The sequence below is a fragment of the Taudactylus pleione genome, unplaced genomic scaffold, assembly GCF_031769625.1.
Source record: "Taudactylus pleione unplaced genomic scaffold, aTauple2 ptg000067l, whole genome shotgun sequence".
Lineage (NCBI taxonomy): Eukaryota > Metazoa > Chordata > Amphibia > Anura > Myobatrachidae > Taudactylus > Taudactylus pleione.
In genome coordinates this window covers 1,567,960-1,594,484 of record NW_028284469.1, presented here as the reverse complement: position 1 = coordinate 1,594,484, position 26,525 = coordinate 1,567,960, and the positions used below count along the sequence as shown (strand labels likewise).

At 43.1% G+C, this 26,525-nt stretch overlaps 1 protein-coding gene across 7 annotated transcripts in view; it reads left to right on the top strand.

Moving 5' to 3' along the window:
* The window catches only part of GULP1 (GULP PTB domain containing engulfment adaptor 1), a 366,994-nt gene that overhangs the window by 298,472 nt on the left and 41,997 nt on the right, over nucleotides 1–26,525 (top strand). For all 7 annotated transcript variants that reach the window (XM_088466954.1, XM_088466947.1, XM_088466948.1 and 4 more), the window contains 2 exons: nucleotides 12,128–12,244; nucleotides 16,186–16,278. In XM_088466954.1, coding sequence (XP_088323080.1) covers nucleotides 12,128–12,244; nucleotides 16,186–16,278 — 210 coding nt within the window. The remainder of the gene's footprint in view (nucleotides 1–12,127; nucleotides 12,245–16,185; nucleotides 16,279–26,525) is intronic.

The window sequence follows — 26,525 nt, the reverse complement described above, 5'->3', positions numbered from 1 at the left end:
ACTGCGGGTAATATATTGTGCAGAAAGTTCCTACACTGTAAATAACAATAGTACTGCGGGCAATATATTGTGCAGAAAGGGCCTTATTCAGAGACGGACGCTCTGAACGAGCGCTCGCTCTGAATCAGGGCGTTTTTTTTTTTCCCGGCATCCTGGCCGCTCGCATAGCTGTGGGTGACCACCCACAGCTATTGCGAGCGGCCAGGTTGATGGTCACGATGGTCAAGACCATCGCGACCATCGGGCTTGCGACGAGATCCTTGTGGTAGGGTCTCATGGCCGCAAGCCCCAGAGAGCTTCTTGCTCTAATAGAACTGAAATCTCTCCACTGACATCACTGGTGATGTTAGTGGGGCCGCCCACAAACGGCAGGCGTTCCTTCGGGAATGCCTCCGTTTGGCCAGCCACCCCCCCTGCCTGCCTACCAAACGGGGCGAGCTATCAATCACCATCGACAGCTCGCCCTCTTTGGAGTGAGACCCGGAGCGACGGAGCACCTGTAGCTAGCCGGGTCTCATGCATGCGCACAATGGAGCCGGCTCCGTCGTGCGCATGCCCAGTGGGCAAACATCGACCCAGTTGCGAGCGCTCAGCGCTTGCAACGGGGTCTGAATCAGGCCCAAAGTTACTACATTTAAAAATAACAATAGTACTGGCTGCCTGTATGGTATAGTATTTAGTAGGGAAAGGAACAGGATATGAGACATTATTTTCAATTTGATAAATGTCAGATGCACCATCCACAAGCTTATAGGCTATGACCAACTGAGATACAGTATAAACCCAACCACCTGGTGTCTCTGGGCAGGGAGGGAGCTACCACGTTACTGTATAATCAGGTAGATCTATATGGTTTGGAGATGTGCTGGTCTCACTGGGAATATATTTTCCATCATTCAGTCTACTCTGTAGTGATACCAAATAAGTGGCCTTTGTACAAGCTCTGACACAGCTCCTGTACAGACCCCTGAGACAAAGGTATAGAGCTGACCCCACCAGCAGGCATATCTAGAGCCCAGTGAGGCTACATCTTAGTCTATGTTGCACAGCATACTCAGGACTCTAACAATCACCAGGTGAAAATAGTAAAGCATAGAGAATTTTTTGTTAACAGTTTTTGACCCTGCCTTTTAGTTATGGCACCTATATTGTCGATGGATAATTTTATTACTATTGTGTCTTATTATAGTGTTAGAAAGGGCTCAAGATATAATCTATAGCACCTAGATACATCTATAAGTGTAGTGTTCTAGGATCAGAGTATGACCTATTGATCTTGTTCACATATCTGAATTAATCTGCTTATAGAAGGTACCTTACTTTTAGTCATGTTGGCATGGAAGCTAATAGGGTGTCATGTGTGATTGTTTTTGTATATATAGAGGGACCTAGGAGACCAATTTACTTAGTATCTAATGCCTGTATTGCAGCTCTTCTTGTTATGAAGTTGCCTGTGGCTTAGTCTTGATAAATGTTCATAAAGAATCGAAACATCGGCATGATGTCATTAAATAGGCTTACCATACTACTCCTTTACACTGGGACACTCATGAGTTACACAGGCTCTGTGGTTGCCTGACTCTAAGCCTGGAATCAGCCACAGAACTTGTGTAATTCATGAGCGTCCCGGTTTAAAGGGATAGTATGGTAAGCCTATAATTAAAGGATTCTACAATAAAGCTGTAAATATTTGGAAATAACCTGGAGGATGCCTTCTTTCTACTGGTAGTAGAGTGGAGTTTATTTTCGGGATACCCTAAGTATATCTCTGAGGAACACCCCAGTATGTTGTCTGGAGAAAACATGAGCATGCAGGACTTATCAATTATATATATATATATATATATATATATATATATATGAAGTCTGCATCCCGGCGTGTGGGATGCTGATGGTCTAAATATCAGCGCCGGAATCCTGACCGCCGGCATCCCGAAGGTAAGTATCGGGGGTTAGGGGAGGGTTAGGGTTAGGCACTAGGGGAAGGGCTAGGTTTAGACACTAAGGGGGAGGGTTAGGTGTAGGGTGCGGGGTGGTTATGTTTAGGCACTAGGGGGAGGTTATGTTTAGGCACTGGGGAGGGAGGGTTAGGGTTGGGGTGCAGGGAGGGGGAGGTTAAGTTTAGGCATTGGGTGGGAGGTTAGGATTAGGCACTGGGGAGGGTTTGGGTCAGGGTGCAGGGAGGGGTAGGTTAGGATTAGGCATCGGGGTGGGAGTGTTAGGGTAGGAGTTAGGGTTTGTAGTACTATACTTACCTATGGGTGTCAGAATTCTGTCTGTTGGGATACCGCTGTCGGTATTCTGACCAGTGGCATCCCGACTGCCAGGTACCCATACCCAACCCATATATATGTAAATAAATAAATACATATATATATATATATATATACTGTATGTGTGTATATATATATATATATATATATATATATATATTAATTTTTGCATACAGGTTTTGCCCAGGCATTACAAGGAAATGGAGTCACAGCCAGGAACAGCATTAATGCAATTACTGAAATTAACTTGCTCTATGGTCTGTGAAGCTGGAGTTCACTAGCAGACACCCTGACAGAATGAAGCAGGTGGAGGAAAAGTAGTACAAGATCAATGTTGAGAATATGTCTCTAAATATATCTTGGATAGGGTCAGGGCTGGCATCGCAACATCAATGATTCAATCTGGGCAGCAGCCAAGGCAGGTAGCAAAACCTCAGTCCTCAAATGCAGCCAAAGTTCTGTGCAGACAGCAGAACTTTAGGGACAATATCCAGGCCAGGGTCAGCTCAGGTGGCAAAACATTAGCAGTCATATCCAGATCAAGGTCAGGGCAGGAAGCAAAATACAGAACAGATTCTATCAAATAGCTGCACCTATATGTGCAATAAATATCTAGGCTAGCCCTGATACATAGAAACAGATCCCCAATCAGATAGTTTCTAGGTGATCAACTTGGATTGAGTTCCTGGGGTCGGTGTCATGGCTTTTCTGGAAGTGGTCATGTGACTGCCATAATTGCCAAATTAAATCTTGCGGCTAAATCACTAAAGCGAGGGCACTTTTGGAAAACAGGAGGCTAATGCAATTGCTCAGAGAGTGAGTGACAGCTTAATCTACATAAAGGAGGATGGATCTATACACAGCGGCAGCTCCAGTGTTGTCACTATAGTTTAGAAAGCTGTAGTCTTAGCTCTTTGATGTGTTACAGATTCTATTTGGGCTCTGTCCTAAATATATTAGATGGGATTAGAATGTAACAGACTGTGGAGGTAACACTTTTGCTTTTTAACAGAACCGTAGTGAAATGTCATTTTACCACTGAGCAATGTGTTTTGCCTTCATCTTTCTGAACATTACAATTTTTGGTTTGGGCTTCTTCAAAGCCAAATGACATTTTATAATGTGGACTGTTAGTTACGGCTGGTCTGCTGCAATGAAGGTCTCATTTGGAAACATTATAGAGGAGACTAAATCAATTGCTTCAGACAATTTTCATTTAAATTTCTATTTCTTCTTAGAAAGTTAATAACTTATAAATGATGTCAATTTATTAATTCAGTATGCCGCTCATTCATGCTTTATACAGCCTTTTGCCCAATTTTTCATAATCAAAAGTTTTGTATTTTACGGTAAAGTCAAGAAATCGTTTACTACGTAGTTTATTCATTTCTGGAAATTTTACTTCTAGAGATATTACGTTACATTATACAGTATTTTCCTGTATTGATACATAGTTATTGTTATACTTATAACATGATACACATAAACCCACTTCAAAATAATGACAGTAACCTGGGCCTAATTCCAAGGGACACTTCCCAGGTACATGGGCTTTCTGTCCACCTAAAAAGCACTGCAGGCCTGAAGCCAGACTGCGCCCATGGGCAGGGTAATGCGTTTTTTAATGGAGAACTCACCACGCCTCCATTCCCCGCAGCACTCACGGTCGCCTCGTGCAGTGCCCGCTTTCCCCAGCAGCATTTTGAGTCTGGTGTTGGCCGTGCAGACTGGCAGCTGATTGGAAGTGGCCACGCGGCTGCCTCTAATTGGCTGCTGGTTCGCGAGCTGTGATTGGTTCGCTGCCGGCGGCAGACTGAAAATGCAAATTCCACTGGGGAAGGGAGCACTGCACATCTACGCAAGGTGACCGTGAGTGCCGGGGAGAGTGGAGACGTGGCATTATTTTAAACAGATGGCATTGGGACAGTGATAGTCCCATCGCTGGGTGCCGAAGTGAAGTGCGGTATGACACTGTTTCATACTCGCACACTTCGAGCACTGCTAGGGAGTACTGCAAATGTTACTGGAATAAGGAATAAGACAGTAGAGCAATGTAACTAGAATCGGTATGACATACCGCCGGACTAAAGCCCAGGGGATGTGATACCGACGCCGGAAGGCAGAATGAAGATCCCGGCAGGGTAAGTATTTAAGCTATTCCTAACCCTTTCCCCCCCTAACCCTCTCTTAGGGGTGCCTAACCCTAACCTCGCCCCTACTGCCTAACCCTAACCTCCCACCAGGGGTGCCTAACCCTAACCTCCCCCCTACTGCCTAACTCTAACCTCCCCCCAGGGGTGCCTAAACCAAACCCCCCTCCCCACACCCTAAACCTAACCCTCCTGGGGGGGTGCCTAACACTAACCTCCCCCAGGTTGTGCCTAACTGTAACCTCCCCTTCCCCTAGCCTAACCCTCCTGTGGGAGTGCCTAACCCTAAGTCCCCCGGGAGTCCCTAAACCTAACCCTCTCCCCTCCTGCGGCTATCCGCTCCTGATGCCAGGCTTACCTTCATTCGGTATGCTGGGTGTCGGGATTTCGGTGTGGAGATAATGATAGGCATCAGGATTTCAACGCCTATTATTAGTCCTAATGCCGGGATTTAACAGTCGGGAGGCCGGCTGTCGGCATTTCGACCGCTGTCTTCCTGAATGCATACCATGTAAACAAGCCCATGGATAGGCATGAGAATATCTTTACAAATAAATCAGGATCACATAGGGTTGAGGTTACCAAAAGGTTAAAAAAAGACAGAACAGATGGGCCAAGCGATTCTTATCTGCCGTCACATTCTATGTTTCTATGTCTCTAAGGTGAGTGGTTGCTGGGCAGATGATTTTCATTAGAACATACCAGACCTGTCAGAATTGATAATTGATCTGTTGGAAAGTGCTATACAGTACGTGTTACAGAAACGGCCTTTTTTTAAATCTAGGAGTTGTGTTTGGCTGTAGTTTATACATTTTAATTTTTTGAAAAGTTAATTCAACTCAGTAATGAAGATTGAGTTTTCCATAAATACATCATTAATGCAGAATAGTGCTTAGCTGGGGCCTGGTGTTCCACTTAACCTGGCAGGTTCCCCAGCATGTGCCAGAAGTCTGTTGTTGATGGACAGCATGCTGCCTCCATGATAACAGCCCTCTAGGAAGCCTTGCTGGACCATTACAGACATAGGAATACTCTTTTCTCCCTCTAAGGCAACATTTTAACTTTTCTACTGACCAACACCCTGTATTCTTGCTCGAGAAGAGCATTGCCAGACCACCGCAAACATTGGTCAACCAGCCGGACCCTAGGCAAGTAATATTCTGCATTAATGTTTAACATTTTGGTACTTCACCCAACACCGAATTGTCTATCATGGTTGGATTTATTTTTGTTACTTTATTTGCTCCTCTTTAATGAGGGAACTTTGGAGTTTAGACTTATGGCTTTATTCAGGTTGGATAGCATCCGGTTGATGTTTGTGCTCTGCGCATACGTATGCATGACAATGCACGTGCGCAGACCAACCGCTGCGATCGGGAAGCGATCGCAGCGAGCACACGGTCCCATCTCATAGTGATTGACATGAAGTGACCGTTTGGGGGTGGAGAGGGGAGATGGTCGGTGGAATGCAGGCATGCCTGTGCGTTTGAACGCCGTTACAGGGGCGTGCATAATTAAGCCCTTGCGATTGTATACATTGGCAGAGGCTTAAATGGCGACAGGAAGTTTAGCAGTTTATGAGGTAGGGTCAGGTCAATCACAACTGTGCGAATGGTTCTTATGTTACCGATGTTTTCGCTAACTTGCGGATGCTTGTCATGGGAAATGGGCGGCTTTATACAGTGATGGGCGTCTTGGTATAGTGCTGCGGTTGAATTCATTAGCATATTTTCGCAGCTCGATCCAACTTGAATAAGGCCCTTAATACAGAGCGAAGAGAGATTTTTTAGTAACCTATATATCACCTCTCTAGAATATAGGAAGCCGCTTATGGGGAGGAGACATCTCCCTCCGTATATAGACTATGTAGACACTGTTAATGGTTGCAGTATGCAGGGAGTGTTGTCTGTAGAATTATGGGTAGATATTGACGAGCATCCATTTTAATGCTATATTGTATGTTTGCTATATACTCCTGGTCTGTCAGTTTGTCATCCATAGCACCCAGTATTTGGTTCTCATTCATTCTAATATTATTTCTGGTAATTGCCTTGTAAATAAAACAATAAACCATTTTACTGATCAAGGCACAGTTAGAGAAATTTGTAGCAACGATCTGTACGTTTGGGGATATACGGTTCGGTTCTACAGAAATCCGAATCCACCCGAATTTCGTGAATCCGGGTAAATCTGAGTCGCGGTTCTAATCTCCTGAGGAGATCCGGGTAAATCCGGGTCACGGTTCTGATCCTTTTGCGGATCGGAATTCGGATTTTAAATCTGAATTTCGGGTTTTGGATTGCATTAATTACATGATTTGAGCTGTTTATAAAACTTTTTATCTTTTTTTTATTTAAAAAATCCAGATCCAAAACCAAAACACTTGAGAGTGGTTTGCAAAACCAAATCCAGATCCAAAACCTTGAAGGAGATACAGACCCAAAACTAATACCAAAACCCGGGGGTCGGCGCACATCCCTAGTATAAGGCATATAATGATGAGGTATTTTGTAGTACTGTATGACTTGATGACATTGGGGGGGGATTGGGGCATCGTAAATCACTTTGTTCCTGCCCCACAATGGGCCACAATAACATGATTATGCACAATCTGGGAGGCTTGTCTACTCTCTCAGGTATCTAAGGGTCTAAAGCAGAGGTGCAATGACAGTATTCACGCAAGCGGCCAATGTTATAAGTACTGCGCATATGTCTAAGTCACATTTGGTATGATGTCGGGATGCCGACGGTCTAAATGCCGACCGTTGGCATCCTGACTGTCTAATCCTGGCAAGGGTCTAATGACAAGTGTAGAAATCCCGACACCTGTCATCTTGCCTATGCTGGGAGCCCGACGCCCAGCGTCCTGATCGAAGCGCGTGCTGGGCTGCTGTGAGGTTGGGGGGGGTACTAATTACCCGGGCCAGCAAGCCCAGGCCCGGGTGATTAGTACCTGTCCCCCCCCCCTCTCGGCACCCCTGGTATCCGGGGTCGCAGCGCTGGGATCACAGATGCAGCAGGAGGTGTCAGACGCCTCCTGCTGCATTTGCATATTTCACAAGGACGGAATTGCAAAGCTGCATGTTTGAGGCGCCCGTCCTCTGCTGAATCAGCCCCAGAGTTCTGTACCCGGCAAATCAGATCGTAATGAAAGTCATTATCTAACAAACTGTAAACAAAGAGTATTCGGACAGAAATGCTCAACTACTAATGACTTGTTATATAGTCAAAAGATTTCCAGTCAGTTCAAAAAACTGACAAATTTGTCACTAATGTTAAATGATACAATATCTGTAGTGACGCGCGCCAAATTCAAATACAGAATGTCTTTTTACATTTATAGGAGATATTTAAAGAAAAAAAAACTATAGCAACATGTAGTTTATACAGTATGTGCCTTTTGTTTTCTGTCCTATTTATCATTAAATATAAAATATTACAATCCTATGATATCAAATTAGGCCATAAATTTATTAGGATGAAAAATAAAGAGAATGTTGATTAACCACCACTTTGGGCCCTATTTAATACAATCTGCAGTTTGAATGCAGATTGTAGTGTGATATTACCGACTGAGGGCCTGATTCAGACCCGGCCGCAAGTGCTGTGCGCTTGCAACCGGGACGATGGTGGGCCAGTGCGCATGCCCACGATGGAGCCGGGTCCGTCGTGCCCATGTGTGAGACCCGGATAGCGACGGGCACTCCGTCACTCTGGGTCTCGTACCAAAGGGGGCGTGCTGTCGATGTTGAGTGACAGCACGCCCCCTTTGGTGGGCGGGCCGGGGGAGTGGCTGCCCAAACGGAGGTGTTCCCATGTGAACGCCTCCATTTGGGGGCGGCCCCACTGACATCATGAGTGTTGTCAGTGGGAGAGATTCCAGGTCTGTTAGAGCCGAAATCGCTCTGGGGCTTGCGGCCACGAGACCCTACCACAAAGGTCTTGTCGCAAGCCCGATGGTCGTGATGGTCTTGACCATCACCACCATCTTCCTGGCCGCTCGCTATAGCTTTGGGTGGTCACCCACAGCTATGCGAGCGGCCAGGAGGCCGCTCTGAAAAACAAGAAGGACGGCCCTGATTCAGAGCGAGCGCTCTTTCAGAGCGTCCGGCTCTGAATCAGGGCCACAATTTGCATTGCGAATTCAACCAATATCACAGGGATTTACTAAAAATCCCTTGCAGGGACAGAGCTTGCGATAAAGCTCTGTCCATGCGAATCCCCTCCGCACACTTGTCACTGTATTCTTTGCAAAAAATACCATGACAAGTACCCGTGCATGTGCTGACCTGCCACTGCTAAGCCCCACCCCCACGATCGCACCCTCCCCCCGACCATTCCCCTCCCCCCGCGACCCCCCATCCCTTAATTACACTTACCTCCGGTGATGTCCTCTGTGGCTCCGGTCAACTGACATCCCGGGTCCATGACCGGGTCCTAGTGCAGGACGGGAGATCAGCTGACCGGAGGGAAGATATCACCGGAGCCCTGATCTCCGGTCTCTGGACTCAGGTACGTTTTTTTTTTTTACTAATTTATTTTTCTTTTTAGACCACACAGCTGATCACTGGGGCCGGCTCCGGGCTCTGCCCGTTAGAGCGGAGCAGGAATCCGGTAACTGGGGGAGACCCTGGATAACGCCACCTCCAGGTGGCATTATTATCACATGGCTTTTCCCGGTCATTTTTCACATTTATTTTTAGTAACTTTGGCTAGATCACATTTCCCATTACAATTATGGGAAATGCGATCTGATTACTAAAAATAAGTGATAATTAGGGCTTGGAGTAGAATTTTACGAATTCTACTCCAATTGCCCTTTAGCAACTTTAGGTGATACTAAAATAATATGAAAAGGGTGTGAAAACACCCTTTTCACTTTATTTTAGTAAAAATAATGTTAATAAATAGAGCCCTTTGTACATAAGGAGCGCACATATTGCAGCCCTACTGTAGCTCACCATGCTGCGCAGTCACTAATAGCCCCTGTTTCATATGCACCAGCCAGGATCCATAACAAGTTGTTCGGTAGTTCTGATGCTACAATGGACTTACTGTATAAAGGTTTATACATAATTGTTCTCAGGAGACAACAGAATTCTGTATCATTGTGTCACTTCTTCAGTTCTCAACATAAGGGGTAGATTTATGAAACCTTCTAAAAAGAACAAGTTGAGGTGTGGCCAGTAGCAACCAATCAGCTCATAGCTACCATTTATATGGTACATTCCATTAAATAATAACTACAGATGTGTCCTCATACACCTAGCACCTATATGGCATATGGCGCGAGATGCACGGCGCAACTGGAAAGCTCCGAGAGATGTCATTTTCTTTCAATTTAGTATCTTGTGCACATTGCAGACTCAGCGAAACACCACTCAAAGTGTACTGGAGGCGCTGAGCAGTGACTGTGGGATGCGGTCAGGATATCGGAGGGCACTATCCTGGCCGACGATATCTCGACACTTACATCCCGTCATGGGACTAAAGATAGGCATCGAAATCCCGACACTTATCATTAGCCCCACTACGGAATCCTGACACCCGGCATACCGAACGAAGGTAAGCCGGGTGTCTTAGCGTCAAGCCATGGAGGGGTTAGGTTTAGGGACCCTCAGGAGGACTTAGGGTCAGGAACCCTCTGGTAGGGTTAGGATAGGGGAAGGGGGGTTAGGGTTAGGAACCACTAGGGTGGTTTAGGGCTAGTCAGCCCCCCCCCGGGAGAGCTAGGTTTAGAGTGCGGGGAGGGGGAGGTTAGGTTTAGGCACCCCTTAGGAGGGTTAGGGTAGGGGAAGAGGGGGTTAGGGGTAGGCACCACTAGGGGGTTTAGGGCTAGGCACCCCCCTGGGAGGGTTAGGTTTAGGATGCGGAGAGGGGGGGGTTAGGTTTAGGCACTAATGGGGGAGGTTAGGGTTAGACACTAACGGGGGAGCTTAGGGTTAGGCACTGAGGGGGAGGTTAGGGTTAGGCACTGGGGGGGAGGTTAGGGTTAGGCACTGGGGGAGAGGTTAGGGTTAGGCACCCCTGATGGAGGGTTAGAGGGGGAGAAGGGAGGGTTAGGGTACTTACCTTCAGCTGTCAGGATTTTGACCCGCTGGGCTGCCGCTGTCGGTATTAGCCGCAACTGTAACCACACAGGAATTAATTTTATACACATAGAAAGTCGCAGATGAAGCACAACGGAACTTTACATGAGAAAAAGTTGCTGTTTCTGCATCGCAGCGCTCTGCGCACAGATTCAGACTCATTCACACCCAGATGTACCAATGCCGCTAAACATGGAAAATCATGTTGTCAGACTGTACATTGTTGTGTGTCATGTATGTCATAGATCATTGTATTATATGTATGACATGAGTTTTCCATGTTTAGCCGCATTGTCACTTTTATGTATAGACACCTATGTTGATTAGTCTTCATGCTCTTTGCTACTTTTCCCCTAATATTGTGACTTTTATACTTATATTATGCTGCCTTTATGCTAATTATTGTGCAATTGAAAGTGGGAAAATACTGTACACGCGCAAAAATCGAGTCCAAAATCAGGCGCCACGGAAATGGATATGTGCTGAGCCGAGAGCAAAGCTGAGTAAGGACACATCTGTAGAGTCTGATTCACGGCTGTAACTTGGAGTGTGCGTCATGTGCGATCGCTGCTCCACGCCCCTTGCTACTGGAACGGCACCCTGCACCCAGTGTCACTGCTGCAGTGGGCTACATGCAAAATCAGTCAGTATTTACCCTGCATGCAAAAACAATAGATGTATTAGCAGCCTTGTATAGCAGCATAGTGTTTCCAGGTGCAGGATATTTTCACTTAAAGGTAGGTGTCCTTTCACATATAATGCAAATATTAGTTTTACATGTGGCCGGTATATGTGTGTGCAGGAATATTTTGTTTTTATTTTTTGTTTCATTTGCGCTGGGTCTGTACAGATACAGCAGTAATGTTCACATAGTGGAGGAAATGCACCTAGATCTAGTAGTAAGACCATACTTGTCTGCACTCCTGGAATGGCCTAGAGGTTCCTGAAAATCAGATGGCGCTCCCGGTCACTTGGAAAAGGTGAACAAGTCTCCTGGGTGCTGGGGCCACATGGCTGTCCACTTCCCCAGTGAAGTAAGCGACACAGGCGGCCAATGACGCGATTTGCATTGAATTGTGTCATCATGGCTTTGCCCTGCACTTCACAATGCCGGTAATCTTGGCATTGCATAGCATGGGTGTGTCTACGATGATCCAATTGCATCGTCATGCCTCCAGACCCACCCTCCTCAACTGAGCCCCACCTCCCTCTGCCCCAGACCCACCCACCTCCATAGAGCCCCACCCCCACATGCTGACCTAGCTGCCTCCTACTGGAGGAGGTAGCCGAAAGATCGGTAACTATGAGTATTACTCCAGGTGACTCCAAAGACATTGACCCATGTGTTAACAAATAACATTAGAAAAAAATCATTCACGTTAAAAAGTTATTTATGTTATCTTGCGACCTAAGGAAACTGTAATGTGTCTTACATAATAAGCAATTGGATAGAATGTAAAAGTAAAAATTTATACCGTTAAAAAATATATTTTTTTTCTTTGAGAGAATGTAAACATTGATCAGGTTATCTGGTCTAAGGGAAAACCCTGAAAGGGTTAAATTGAATGAAGGCACGATGAGTTAATTAAGAATATATATTTGACTTTCTTTAAAGGCGGAAGAGATAACGTTAACTATCGGACAAGCGTTTGATCTGGCATACAGAAAGTTTCTCGAGTCCGGAGGAAAAGATGTTGAAACAAGGAAACAAATAGCTGGATTGCAAAAAAGGGTAAGTGTGTGACCTTACTGCCTGCTCTGTATTAGACATGCCTGCTCTGTATTAGACATGCCTGCTCTGTATTAGACATGCCTGCTCTGTATTAGACTTGCTTGCTCTGTATTAAACCTGCCTGCTCTGTATTAGACCTGCCTGCTCACTATTAGACCTGCTTGCTCTGTATTAGACCTGCCTGCTCTGTTTTAGACCTGCCGGCGCACCATTGCCTTACCATTTGGGAATAACTCACCACAGAAGACTTTTGCAGACTATTGGTGAGACAATCATAGGAGGGAATAGGAAAAATAAAAAAACAAGTTTTACATTCAGCATTAAGTAATAAATTATATGTATATCCTTTCCTGGAGAAAGTATACTTACAATATATTGACAATTCCATAAACTCGCATTAAGATGATCTACTGTATACTAGGGTGGTCAATCCCGGGCCATTTTTTCAATCCCGGGATACCCAGGATTGGGTTGGTGTAAAAAAATATTTTGATAACACAGAGGAACTTTCTTGCTGCAGGCTGGAGAAGGGTGGGTACCAGCTTTTGTGTGGCTAGCATTGAACTGCGCAGTGTAACCTCTGTCATCACGTCACACTGCGCAATGCGTAGAGCTCGGGGCAGGGGAACCGGGCAGGGTCTGAGCCGTCTGGTGCTCAGTGCTGCCTGGCATTTACAAAAAAGAATTTATGGCCAAACCCAAAATCCCGGGATTGGAAACTTCCAATCTCAGGATTCAATCCCGGCCAATCTGGGGATTGGCCACCCAATTCTATACAATATATATTAATATAATTTGTCTTCGAGATTATACTCTGTAAGAAATTAGTAGTATAACTAAGATGGCCACACCATACAATTAGCTCGGGATGTAGTCGGCATCCCAATAGTCGGGATGCCGATGGTCTCAATCTCAGCACTGGAATCCTGACAGCAGTTAGAAACCCGGCTCCAGAATCCTGACCGCTGACATCCCGAATGGTAAGTGATAGGGTTAGATGGATGATTAGGTTTAGGGTTAAGGGTGAGGGTTAGGCACTAGGGTGAGGGTTAGGGTTAGGCTGCAGGGGGGATGTGTTAGGATTAGGCTGAAGATGGGGAGGGTTAGGCTGTGGAAGGGGAGGGTTAGATATTCTCCTGACTGCCAGGATCCAGTACCCAACCCATTAGCCCAATGTTGCAGCATGCAGGGTCTCAAAACTGTTTAGTCAGACAAGGGCGACAGCAACTAGTGATGGGCAGTAACCTCCCCCGATAAACCAAACAGCCTGACCTGATGTATGTAGTAAAAGTGGACACTGCTCATTTGTCCAAGTAGCTGTTATTAGTTTAATAAAGTAAGTGCAAATGTTACTGTAAATCTTTACACAATATTTCCTCTATAGAATAATATCATTTTTTTTCAATTGGGTTTTTACTTACACCAGAGGTTCCCAAACTTTCTTGAATCATGGTGCCCTAGACTATCAGCATTGTTCTCACCGCACCCCAAGGCCAAAAGTTTATTATTGAGAGATGCTGAAAAAAATCATTCAGTTAAGTAAATTGTGCTTAAATGTCATCTTTAGGCTCAGTTCTGTAGTGATGGACAGTGTTGTGCCTATGTTTGTCCACATATTTTATCATTGGCAGCCCCCAGCACTGATTTAGCCTATCACATTGACCATAAATAATTTAATTTGGTCCCAGACCACCAACCCATGGCACCACTGCAAGTGCTCCACGACAGTTTGGGAACCACTGAATTACTCATTTGAAGAGCTGTGGTTGGTAAGATTTTCACACTGTATTTTTACATTTGATATTTATAAGTTATAACTATCTGGGATAAAACTTATGAGTTTCGGATTGACCACAAAACTTCAGTTTATGTTTTACCGTAGAAAACCTGTCAAAATGAATTAAGGCCCTGATTCAGAGCCGGATGCTCTGACCAGAGTGCTCGCTCTGAATCAGGGCCCTCCTCCATTAATATGGAGCGTCCTCCTGGACGCTCGTATAGCTGTGGGTCACCACCCACAGCATATACGAGCGTGCAAAAAGATGGTCGCGATGTTCTTGACCATCGCTACCATTGGAATTGCGAGGGAAACCCTGCGGTTGGGTTTCCCAGCCGCAAGGCCAGGAGTGATTTTGGCTCTATCAGAGCCAAAATCACTCCCACTGACATCACTAGTGATGTCAGTGGGGCCGGCTTCAGACGGTAGGCGTTCCCATGGGAACATCGACATCGACAGCACGCCCCCTTTGGTGTGAGACCCCGAGCGATGGAAAGTCCTTCGCTCGCCGCTCCCTCCGTCGTGCGCATGCGCAGTGGGGACCATCGACCCACTTGCGAGCGTACTGCCGCTCGCGAGTGGGTCTGAATGACCCCCTATATTTTTTAGTTAATATTGAAGGTTAATTATTCAGTTTGAACTGATGCTACAGTTGCCAACAAAACAATGGCAACATTACACCTTTCACTAATAATATGGCTCATGTATCTTTTTAATAAAATATTTTATTTTATTTTTTAAGATTTTTTGTGACCATTTAATTCTGGCAGTTACAGCAATGACAGCGTTTGACTGCCCCTTGATGCTGTACCTAAATTCATTTCTAAAAAGAGGTTACCCTTTTAGACCTCAGCTACTTGCAACAATAAAGGATTTTTTCTCCTGCATTCATTAATTAATTTTCAGGGTCAGAGCGGACCCCGATAATTAACATTTCAACTTGCCATGAGCACCGGAGCAATTCATCATTGCTACGGTGTGGAGACAGCTGTTCCGATAATCAGCTGTTTTCCCAAATCTTTTCACTGCTCATTTAGGAGGTGCACAAAAGCCCTGACATCTGGTGGAAGGAGCTGGTCAGAGGTGGAGGGAATTGAAAGGATCCCTCTACGCAACCCAGGACTCCTTTCCATAGGGAAGGAGCAGGGTGAGTGCTGAGTGCAAGAGCAACCGCCATTTGAAGATGGCAAATACTCCCATGATCAAGCTTCAAAAACAGTAGCATTGTCTACAAGAAATATGGCTCCGGAGTCTCATTTCCTATGGCCAAAGCAAAGGATCTGCAGACATTGCTGCTTATTATTATTATGCAGGTGATTGGCATTGCTAAGCTGCTGGCGGGGGTGGCACAGTACATCACCCGGCATCTGTGAAATTTGCATATTTTTCCATAGCATCTGTGTACACATTCGCATCAGTGCTGGCATTAGTGTACAAGTCTAAATCAGGCCCCTAGAATGTAAGCTCCGATTGAAATATATTGCCTTCTTCCATCTATTATATATTTTTAATGTCTTTTATATCTCTTTCTATATCACTTTCGGTCAAGTAAACAGAATAGTGTTACAGACCCAATTTGTTCCTGACAATCACTGCACCTGCTGACTGGTCATTTGTTAATAAACCAGACTGTCTTGATCAGTGTCTTACCTCATAGCCCATTAATTCCCTTTCTGTGCCATGAGGCTTCTGTTCGACTCTCCAATGCAGTTGAGCCAGTAGCAACAGCTAGCAACACAGTTGAGCCAGTAGCAACAGCTAGCATCACAGTTGAGACAGTAGCAACAGCTAGCATCACAGTTGAGCCAGTAGCAATAGCTAGCAACACAGTTGGGCCAGTAGCAACAGCTAGCAACACAGTTGAACCAGTAGCAACAGCTAGTAACACAATGGATCCAGACACACACAGTCAGACACATTTCCTACAATTGTTGAAAAGAAAGTTACAAGAGGTAGAGCAACATAGCTTAAATATTAGATTACCTACTGGATGTGAATATTTATCATACCAGAGCTGCCAGGATCCCAGTGTCTACAAGCTAAAGACTTGAAGCCAATATGCAGGACATTGGAGGATATCACAAAAATGGTCCAAATAAAACTGTAGGCACTGTATGCTGAAATATGTTTGACTATTGTAATATGTTGTGTGTTTGTGTTGCAGATTCAGGAGCTAGAAACAGAAAACACAGAACTGAAATATAAGGTTCAAGATTTGGAGAACCAGTTAAGAATAAGTGATCTAACATCCTCACCTGTAAGACTCACATTAACTAAAAAAATTTATGTACAATATATAAAATAGTGAATTTCAACAGTGATGGAAAGTATTAGTGATAATTTTCTTGTTCCATATTTATTGTCTGGCATTTAGAAAATAGTGTCACCTCATGTTGATGATGCATGAATGGCTGTAACATATAATCAGTATGGAAATTAGGAAGATAGAAAAGTAAATGAAACTAAAGCACAATAATCAGACACAATAATAAGATAAAAATATTGCACATTTCTGGAGTGGAGAACTTGCCCCCATAAATCAGACAATAAAAACAACACACAACATAGAAATATTTAATCTTAGCATATCCCCAGTTATCCTTACTCAAAAAAGATCTCAAATGCAAACATAATAATACAGGTCCTGATTTAAAAGAAGATACTAAAGCAGCAATGATTGCGTCTTTTTACGCAGCACAAAATATAGGGGTTTCTTAGACGCACATTAAATAATGGTAATAACATTGAATCAGGCTATAAATAAATATCAATAAGCAGGCTCTTGTAATTTTTTAGATGCAGAAATTGATTCATATGTATTAGCTAAAATAATACATAAACCATAAAATAGAAAAAAAAATACAAAGTAAAAAAAGTAAATGAAACTAAAGCTCAATAATCAGACACAATAATAAGATAAAAATATTGCCCATATCTGGAGTGGAGAACTTGCCCCCATAAATCAGACAATAAAAACAACACATAACATAGTAATATTTAATCTTAACATATCCCCAGTTATCCTTACTCAAAAAGGTCTCAAAGGCACCATTAATAATACAGGTCCTGACTTAAGAGAGGACACTAAAGCAGCAATGACCGTGTCTTTTTATGCAGCGCAAAAGCATCTTTATGTTGCAGCTGGAGGGCCCAGGGCACTTAGGGCAAGGGGGCTCATTCCCACTCCTCTGGCCCTCCTTCTCTTGTCAGCACTGGAGACATGGTGATGTTAAAATAACTGAGCTAAACAGAATCCAAATAGATTTATATATTAAATACATTGTCTCCATTGGGGATACATGTGGATGATAAACTAACCATCTTTATTGGATAAAAATGCCCTTACAGATATTCAACTCAATAACATTTATCCAATTTCCAATAAAGATACCAATTAACATTTAGAAACTTTTTATTGGTCCATAATAAAATGAAATACAAATAACAGATTGTGAAAATGTAATAAATGCATTACTTAAGTCATAGCATTTACATCTGTAGCTAATATACATTGAAATGAATCTTAACTGTTCTTCATTATAGGAACCAGGCCTTAAACAACAAAAGGCAGTTCTATTTGTATATGATACTGTTCATGCTGGTTGTTTTGGTGACCTATTTCAGTTACCTTCACTTTTACCAGTGTTATTATAGATAAGTCTTGGTACTATATACTCAGAGTTATGCATTTTCAGTTAGAACTAGTGGATTCCTAGACTCCTGTAGGTTATGTTTGTTTTATGGAAATATGGCCTCAAAATGATATCTGTTGGAGATTCAGCATATTAAATATTTTATTTGTGCCTTACTACAGTGCACAGTAGATTACTGACTGATACATTTGCAACTCTGTCTTCCATGACTTCCTGTTTTACTTGTTAGATTGATACCTTTTTGTGACACATATTTTAGTCATGGTATATTAGTTGTTTGTAGTGCAAGGCACTTTGATTGGCAATACGTATACACTGTGACACAGAGGTAAAATCAGAAAGAGTATTATCTTCCACCATCCTCTAATCCTCTGACATCCCAAAAAAGTACAATAGCAAAGTGGAATAGAAAAAAGGTAAAGCCAGGGACTATCTATATTTAAAAAAAAATAAAATGCTGATAAGTTTAATAGATGAAGGGAAAAAAGAGTGAAAATGAATGGATAGAGCGCTGAAGAAGACATGAAAAAAGATATACTGTATATAGAGAAAAAATAAGACATTTAATCATACAGTACAAATGAAACTTCAGTATGGTCTCTTGATTTGCAACTCTGGTTGAGGGAAGATATAACTACTCAGCTGTTGATGCGTTTCATTCGCAAACTTTATCAAGACTTTATTTTGTAAATAGCACTCTTCCTCCATCTTCTAGTAACAAGCGATGAATCCATATTACGATACTTGTGCAGCTATTCTTTCAAAGTACATACAGTAAGTCCTTCTTCAGTATCCTGCAATGTGAGCCACATTTACAGCTGCTGGGAAACTTGAAGGTCCTCTACAGTTTATATGACCGTGTTTTAGATTAAGGAAGTCCCTTTAATTTGAACTTGCTGAAACCTAAAGTCAGCTCCTTCATTTATTGACAGATCTTACACCCAGTATACCTTCCGCAACTTGCACACCACGTTCTTTAAACAGTTAATTTGCTTGTTTTTCAAGCAAGTTATAGGGGTGTGTTTTGATATGTTCCATGTCATTCTTCCAATGCTGGAGTGCATTCCATAAAGGTTTGACAATTTTTCAGTTCAAGGGCTGGATGTACTAACCATGCGATGTACATCCCACCAGTCACCGCACCGATACTAATTGCATATGTATTAACATATGCCATTAGTATCACTAAGGACAGCTCTTGCGATAAGAGCTGCCCTTTGCAAAGCTTATGCTGCTGCTGGGTGAGGGGGTCTCCATGGGTCTCGTGCCCCTAATAGTCCCGGGATCTTCTTGCTGGTGACCTCTGCAGGAATTGCCAGGCTCCTCCTACTCCCTGCACCCAGAAGAATAAGAAGAGGAGAAGGAGGCGGGGGACCCAGGAGGAGCATGCAGGAGGCTGAGGTGAGGGACGGCCAGCAGTGAGAGGTGCTGGGTGACTGCGGGTCAGCAAAGCGGCAGGGAGCGGGATGTGGTAAGAAGTCCATAGGCTTCTATATTGTAATGCCAGAAAAACCTGGCGTTGCCATCTGCATCTAAAATCGGATGGCCGGGGCTTAGTACATATGAAAATGCAGTAAAAACCCAGAAAACTGGGTATTTACAGCATTTTTCCTTTAGTACATCCCGGACCAAGTATGAAGATTTATAGATTCCTTGGCCTTTTCAGTGAATTGGAATTCCTCCATAGGTTCTGCAAGTTGGATAGTCCCTTCTTCCCCTATCTGTTGTCTGTCTGCCAGTAAAGATAACCGTACTACTGTAGCAGAATTTAATTTCGCACTTGATCTTTATTGGTGAGTGTGGCATAATGTTTTGTGAACCAACACTGCTATTTGTCTTCAGATGATGAATCCTTGCCCAATGGAACTTTGCTCACATAAAAGTCTGATATGCACAGTTTTAGTGTCTCTGGTAATATTGGTTTGAGTTTGACAAGTCCAGCAAGTAGCTGCGTTACGTTATAGGGGACTTGTCCTTTCATGTGTCTCCTTTATTCCATTCAGTATTGTATCTACAATCAGTCTCTCTCCCCTGATCTCCTCAGCAGATAGTATGTCAGTTCTTGCTGTTGGTAACTTCATATTGTTTGAAAGCTGTTTCACAATAATTGGCCGAGAAGTTTTCGGGATATACAGTGTTGACCTTTGTTTTAGAAATTAGAAGATGTTATTTATGGGTGTTTTTGTAGCAATTTTCATTACCACTCATTATAGGTGTTTCTGAAGAGATACATAAAGCATTTATTGCACATAAATAATAATAATAATAATAATAATGATAATCAGCTGTACTGTTATGAGGCAGTTACCCAATCAATGTAATTGTTGTGTATGTACAGTGTAAGCTTTGTGCATTGCCACTTGTGCTGGCATATTGTTTTTTGGTGTGTAATATACCACCTTCATAAAGAGCTGCTATACAATAATCAATGGTTGCATTGGATATTTACTTATGCAAACATTTTGCTCACATTTAGTAACAGTGACACACTGAGATTTTTCCTGTCCATTCCATGTAAAACAAACTCTAGGAGGGAGTCTTCAGTCTCAAAGGCACGGATTGCAAATTACATCTTTCCAAAATCCCATGTAATGGCTTCTGGCGCCTCCCATGTCTGACTTTGTGAGTCGGGCTAGATCATTGGAGGAGCAGAAGGTGTTACCACTCCATCAGCATCACTTGGTGCAACCTTTTTAAATGTACGGGTTGGGTATAGGATGCCGTCACTCAGGATCCTGAAGGTCAGAATCCTGACACCGGCATCCTGACAGGGTTAGCATGCCAACACCTGCCAGAAAGTACTCAACTCCTAAATCTAACCCCCCCTCCCCGCATCCTAAACCTAAATCTCACCCCCACAGCCTAAACCTAACCTTTCCTCCCTGCAGCCATTGCATGTTATCTGTAGTATCCAGCTCAAATTAAAATTAAGATGCAGTTTGCTTAGCAAAACACTTGGTAGGCTTTAACCAAGACTAGAGCAATATTTTCCAATGGATCTGCCTATATTGACTATCTACTGCTCCTGGATGTTATAATACATATTTTGCTAAAATTATCACATTTCCTAAACAATCCTATTATGACTTATGACTACTCATATATAACACCCTTGCAAGTAGTAAAACAGATACACAGATGTATAGTAACACACTGCACACCAATCATGACCAAAAATGGAAATATCAATAATGCACAACAATGAAAATATTTCTGATGTGAAAATAGTTACTTCTAATTGATCTCAGCATGCAAAGAATGAATATGACATTTAAAACTCTCAGTTAGCTCTGAGTTCCGTGATATAGCCCATTATGATGATGTAGTGGTATTCCTAGTGAAGTTGGCAGAATGGAGAGAATCTTACCAGCAATCTGCGTTCTGCACAGAGGAGGTGGGGCCTAATGAACCAAGTAAATGAATCAGTTATTTGTCCCCTCCCCTATTCAAATATATGTGATTCACGGGATTACCCACACAAGATAACTGTGGTGCACTGAGTGACAAGCATAGTGAGCGATTCCACCAAGACATTTCAGCAATGGAACAAAGATATCAGGGGAGGTGACAGTGACAAGAGATGCCCCAGAAGAGGAGTACAAGTGACAAGCAAAGAGAAAGCACCCCCATGAATAGGCCACTGTATTAGTTAATACTTTCCTATGCTGTATGTTTGTTTCGTATGCTGAATGTTTGTTTCGTTTTGTGTTCTTATTTGTGATTGATTGAATTAAAACAACTGTTACTTATTTTCTATCAAGAAAATATCAGATTATTTTAAAATAGCTTTTCACGATGACTATATTACTAATGTACATACAGTATAGTGCAAGTAGTGTAGCTCAAAAAATAGAGCTAGTAAAAACATTCTGAAATCATCTTAGTTTTTCTTGACCTCAAATTAGTAATATATGACTATTAGTGATGTATGATTATTAGTAATGTATGACTATTAGTGATGTATGACTATTAGTAATGTATGACTATTAGTAATGTATGACTATTTTTAGAAAGGAAACAAATTAAAAGTATTAATTTGTTGTACAGTGTAATAAAACTTTGTTTTCTGTCAGTGAACTATTAAACGACAAGGAACTACTGGTACCAAATGTCGTTTGATACACACTACAGTACTTTGTAGTTTATTTGTTGCAAATAAGTGATAAAAAATTCAATTAATCATGAATATTAATAATCATCTTCAGATTTAAGTGACCAAATATATCTGTAAAAGGTCTTAATCCAAGTACAATCTGTAGGGATCTCATTGTCAGTGCTGACACACAGAATTTGACAGTACATTTTGTGCTAGGAAAGAAACCCCTTTCTCTAATAACAATTCCACCTCCCTGCCTGATACTGTATCTCAGAAGTCAGTGGGACATTGTGATTATTTTATTTTCCTATTTCTGATCCCCTGTCTCCTTGTAATCCTTGTATATGCCACTCCTTCCTAAATATACCTTTCTATTGGCACAACCTATAGATGTTGGTAAAGATATCAGAGGTGTACGATGGAGCTCAGTCCACATGATAACTTATTAACCAGCAGAAAACAGGAAGCAGGGTAACACAGGGTTAACTAGTACATATATGTGTGGATATAGGTGAAACAGCAGGTATATCCAAGTACAGCCAGGAGCATATGGGCTTAATGCCATGTGTACAATAGTGAAGGACACTTGTGTATGCAGCCAGTGGTGGGGGTATAATGTATATACAGTAGCAGGTCTTTAACTGTAATATGCAGTCTCCATTATGGAGATGCTCAGGGGTCCTCTGTGAAACCAAAAACCCTTTATCCCTCAATTTTCATTGTTAAACCCATTCCCTAGATTCACTCTCGCTACACACCTCACTCATTTCTTCAAATGTACCATCGCATGCTTATCCCAATACAACATTCATTATCACACCTATTTTTCTTACCCTGCTTACTCTCCCTTCTGACATGTAACATGTGACATGCTTTCACATTCACAATTGTGTTATTGATTTAATGTACAGTAAACATGACACTCAAAACAGGACACCATAACAGACACAGGTACAACTTGTACACCCCCCATCCTTCACACCGCCATTCTGCCTCACTAAGGGCTCTATTTATTAACATTATTTTTACTAAAATAAAGTGAAAAAGGGTGTTTTCACAACCTTTTCACATTATGTTAGTATCACCTATATTAACTAAAGGGCAATTGGAGTAGAATTCGTAAAATTGTACCCCAACCCCTAATTATCATATATTTTTAGCAAGCAGATCACATTTCCCATAATTGTAATCGGAAATGTGATCTGGCCAAAGTTGCTAAAAATAAAATGTGAAAAAATACCTTGGAAAGCCCTGTGATAATAACGCCACATGGAGGTGGCGTTATCCAGGGTCTCCCCCGATTACTGGACTCCTGCTCTGTTCTAACATGCAAAGCAGAGCCTGGAGCCGGCCCCAGTGATCAGATGTGTGGTCTAAAAAGACCAGAAGCTGATGACTGCTAAAAAAATAAGTAAAAAAAACAACTTACCTGAGTCCGGAGCTGGTGATCGGTGCTCCAGTGATGTCCTCCTGGGCTCCAGTCAGCTGGTCTCCCATCCTGCACTGTGACCTGGGCAGCTGCTTCATTAAACAGCTGACCAGGTCACAGTGCAGGATGAGAGACCAGTGGACCGGAGCCCAGGAGGACATCACCGGAGCACCGATGACATGACCGGAGGCAAGTAGAAGTAACGGGGGGGTGCTGTTGGGGGGGGCGTAAAGGGGGGTCATTGGTGGGGTTAGTGGCAACCAGTAGGGGCATGAGTGGAACCTTGCCACTGTATTTTTTCCCAAAAATACAGTTATAAAGCTGCGGAGGGGATTCGCAGGGACAGAGCTTGATCGCAAGGTCTGTCCCTGCAAGGGATTTTTAATAAATCCCTGTGATATTTCCTGAATTCACAATGCAAATTCAGTTGGTAATATCACACTACAATCTGCATTTTAATGCGGATTGTAGTACATAGGGCCCTAAGAAAGCAGATGATGTTGCCAAATTTTTTGAAACATGCTCAGAATGAAAATGCCTCCTGCAGAAATGCATACTTTACAAAAAACGCTTGCAGCATGTCTGACTCTACATCAGCAGATAAGTGTTGATCACATCCTGCCATGAGATTATAAAAATCTCTGCCAGGAGACAATATTACATATTGTCATGGATGACTGTTTTAGATGATACGTATTCGGAACCCTTGGGTCCAGCTGAAACAGAAATATAGCTGTAACAAGGAGCCCTGAATAGACCTTTGCTCATATAGTTCTACCAGAACCCTGAGTAGCACTGGCAGGTGGGGAGAAATCCTAAAACAAGGATATGTACCGGAATATGGATTTGAAATCTGCAGTTATAGTGAAACTGATTGTGAAGAGCTCAACACCGGGAAGCTTTTTCCAGGAGCACGAAGCTGGAGCCCACTGCTGGAAACTCAGAGAGATGCAGTTAACGGAAACTTAGAACCAAAGTAAACTAAACTGGAAACAAGTACTCAGAACTGAGATCAGGAAGGAGGAACTCAGGGCTGTAAGCTAGAATAGGCACACAGACCTGGAACCTACACTCTGATACGCTGAATTGAAATTGGAACCTGAGACTTAGAGCTAGCCCCAGCAACCAGTTATCCAGAACCAGAGGAGTAGCATGGAACCATGGCACCCAGAGAAAGTGCATGTCATAGCGCCATTCCCCCTGTACTGAACTGCGCCTGTGGGGGAATACTGAAGTGAAGAGAAAACAGCAAACAGTTGCAGTATTGCGCTGGACGTTGAGGTCTCATTGGGGGAATGGAATGCTTTGGTGATACACTATCTGACATTAAGGGGTAGCTCCTTTGGCACTGCTTTATTTCTGTATAGCACCTAGGATCTGACTTTTGCTCCTTTAAATCATTGTTATTAGTCAATAGAGGAGATTGTATTATATATTCTGATCATTTAACTTAAATTGACAGAGTACATGTGCTACAGTGAGATTCCACAGGGTGCACACAGCTTATTACTGCAATTACTGCCCCGAGCAGCTACAACTGGAGTGGGAACACCTATGGGAAGCTCCCTTCTCAGCTATGCTCCTACTTTGCAAATTTACATTGCCCCTATATTAAGGTGAGTACTACTAATCATGTTCTGTCTACCACCATTATTATTATTTCAGGTCTCCTAATATTTTCCTTCCAAATAGACATTCAAGTAATACTGTGTGGTCATGCCTGGGAACACCTCAATTACTTTAACTAGCAAAGCAGTGACTCATTTTAAACACATACCTAATAATTGAAGTTTAAGATTTTACCTCAGATGTGTAACTATTAAGTCCATTGAAGCATAATGAATGAATGAATGAATGAGGAGAGAAGGAGGGAGGGGATCAAAGAGGAGAGAGGAGAGGAAAGTGCTGATCAGAGAGGGGAGGTGACAGAAGTCAATAAGAAAAGAGAAGGGTAAAGCCAAACAGAGAGGTCCAGTGACAGAAGCCAATAATAAAAGGAGAGGGGAGGGGCAAAGAGTTGATCAGAGTGGGGTGGTGACAGAAGCCAATAAGAAAGGAGTGGACAGGTGCAAAGAGCGATCAAAGGGTAGATCGGGGAGGGAATTAAAGAGGTGAGAAGTGAATGTAATCAATCTGACAGGAAACAGGAGGATCACAGAGGAGGGAGAGCCAGAAGGGAGGCAATTTTGGCCAAACAGAGCAAACAAGTCGAGATAAAACTAATAGGTGGCCATCATAGTGCGCAGTGCCCCATGAATTCCAGAACCCTGGATGGTGCCATATGTCCATTTTGGCACCCGGAGCTCATGCTCCACTGGAACCACCCTCACTACACCCCTGCCCAGAACAGAGAAACCAGTCACCACAGCTAAAAATGTGCTAGCATATGGATCTGAAATAATGGTGCTTGCAGGGAAACAGACACTTTGTATGAGCAACAATAAAAAAGGGGTGTAGCACTGGTTTAATCACACTGATATGTTCAAAAAAGTTTAATAAAGAAAGCAAAAATAAAATGGATACAATTAAATACACAATAGTTTGAACAATGAACACGGACAATTGTGGGAGCCAATAAGGATGATATGGAACCATGAACAGGTCCCTCTTATGTATCAATACACCAAATTGACTCTAAATGAAAGTCCACTCCTAGAAGGTAAAATCTCTATGTTAAGCTGTAAGCCGTATAATCATTACACAAGGGTGCGCCCGCTTGATGGAGTATGATAATCACCTGTCATTTTTAGGTCTCCAGGGAAGACACCGTATGCTAATAATTGGTCCGGTACTTTGAAAATGCCGGGATCTATTCCTGATGGGGACCTGGCATTGTATGCTGGCTAGGCTGACCTTAGCAGTGCATTTGAAAGCCACAGTTAGAATATTCAAGCGGCTGTGGGTGCTTCCTTCTGGTCACAGGCTGTGTGATCTCCGTGCAGGGCTGCGCTTTCTCCAGTAAGGTAAGAGCTGGGACACTGCGTCCGGCTGATGTGCTGTGCTGAGCAGAGGCAATGGAGTATAAAGTCCATGTCAGTTAGACCGTCTGGTATATGAGACTCCATGATGCGTTTCTCCGGGCTAATAATATTCCCGGTTTCCCCAGAAGGTGTATGAGCGAAGCACTTGCTGAGAATCAGGTAATTTGGAGAATGCAGAGCTCTTGCTGAGAAACAGGCCACTTTAGAGAATGCTGATTATTTACTGTGAAACAGGCACTTGGAAGAATGAAGAGTACTTACTCTGGAACAGGCTCTTGGGAGATTGCAGAGTACTTGCTGTGAAACACAGGAAGAGAGCTGCAAGCAAATGAAACCCAGAGCTAG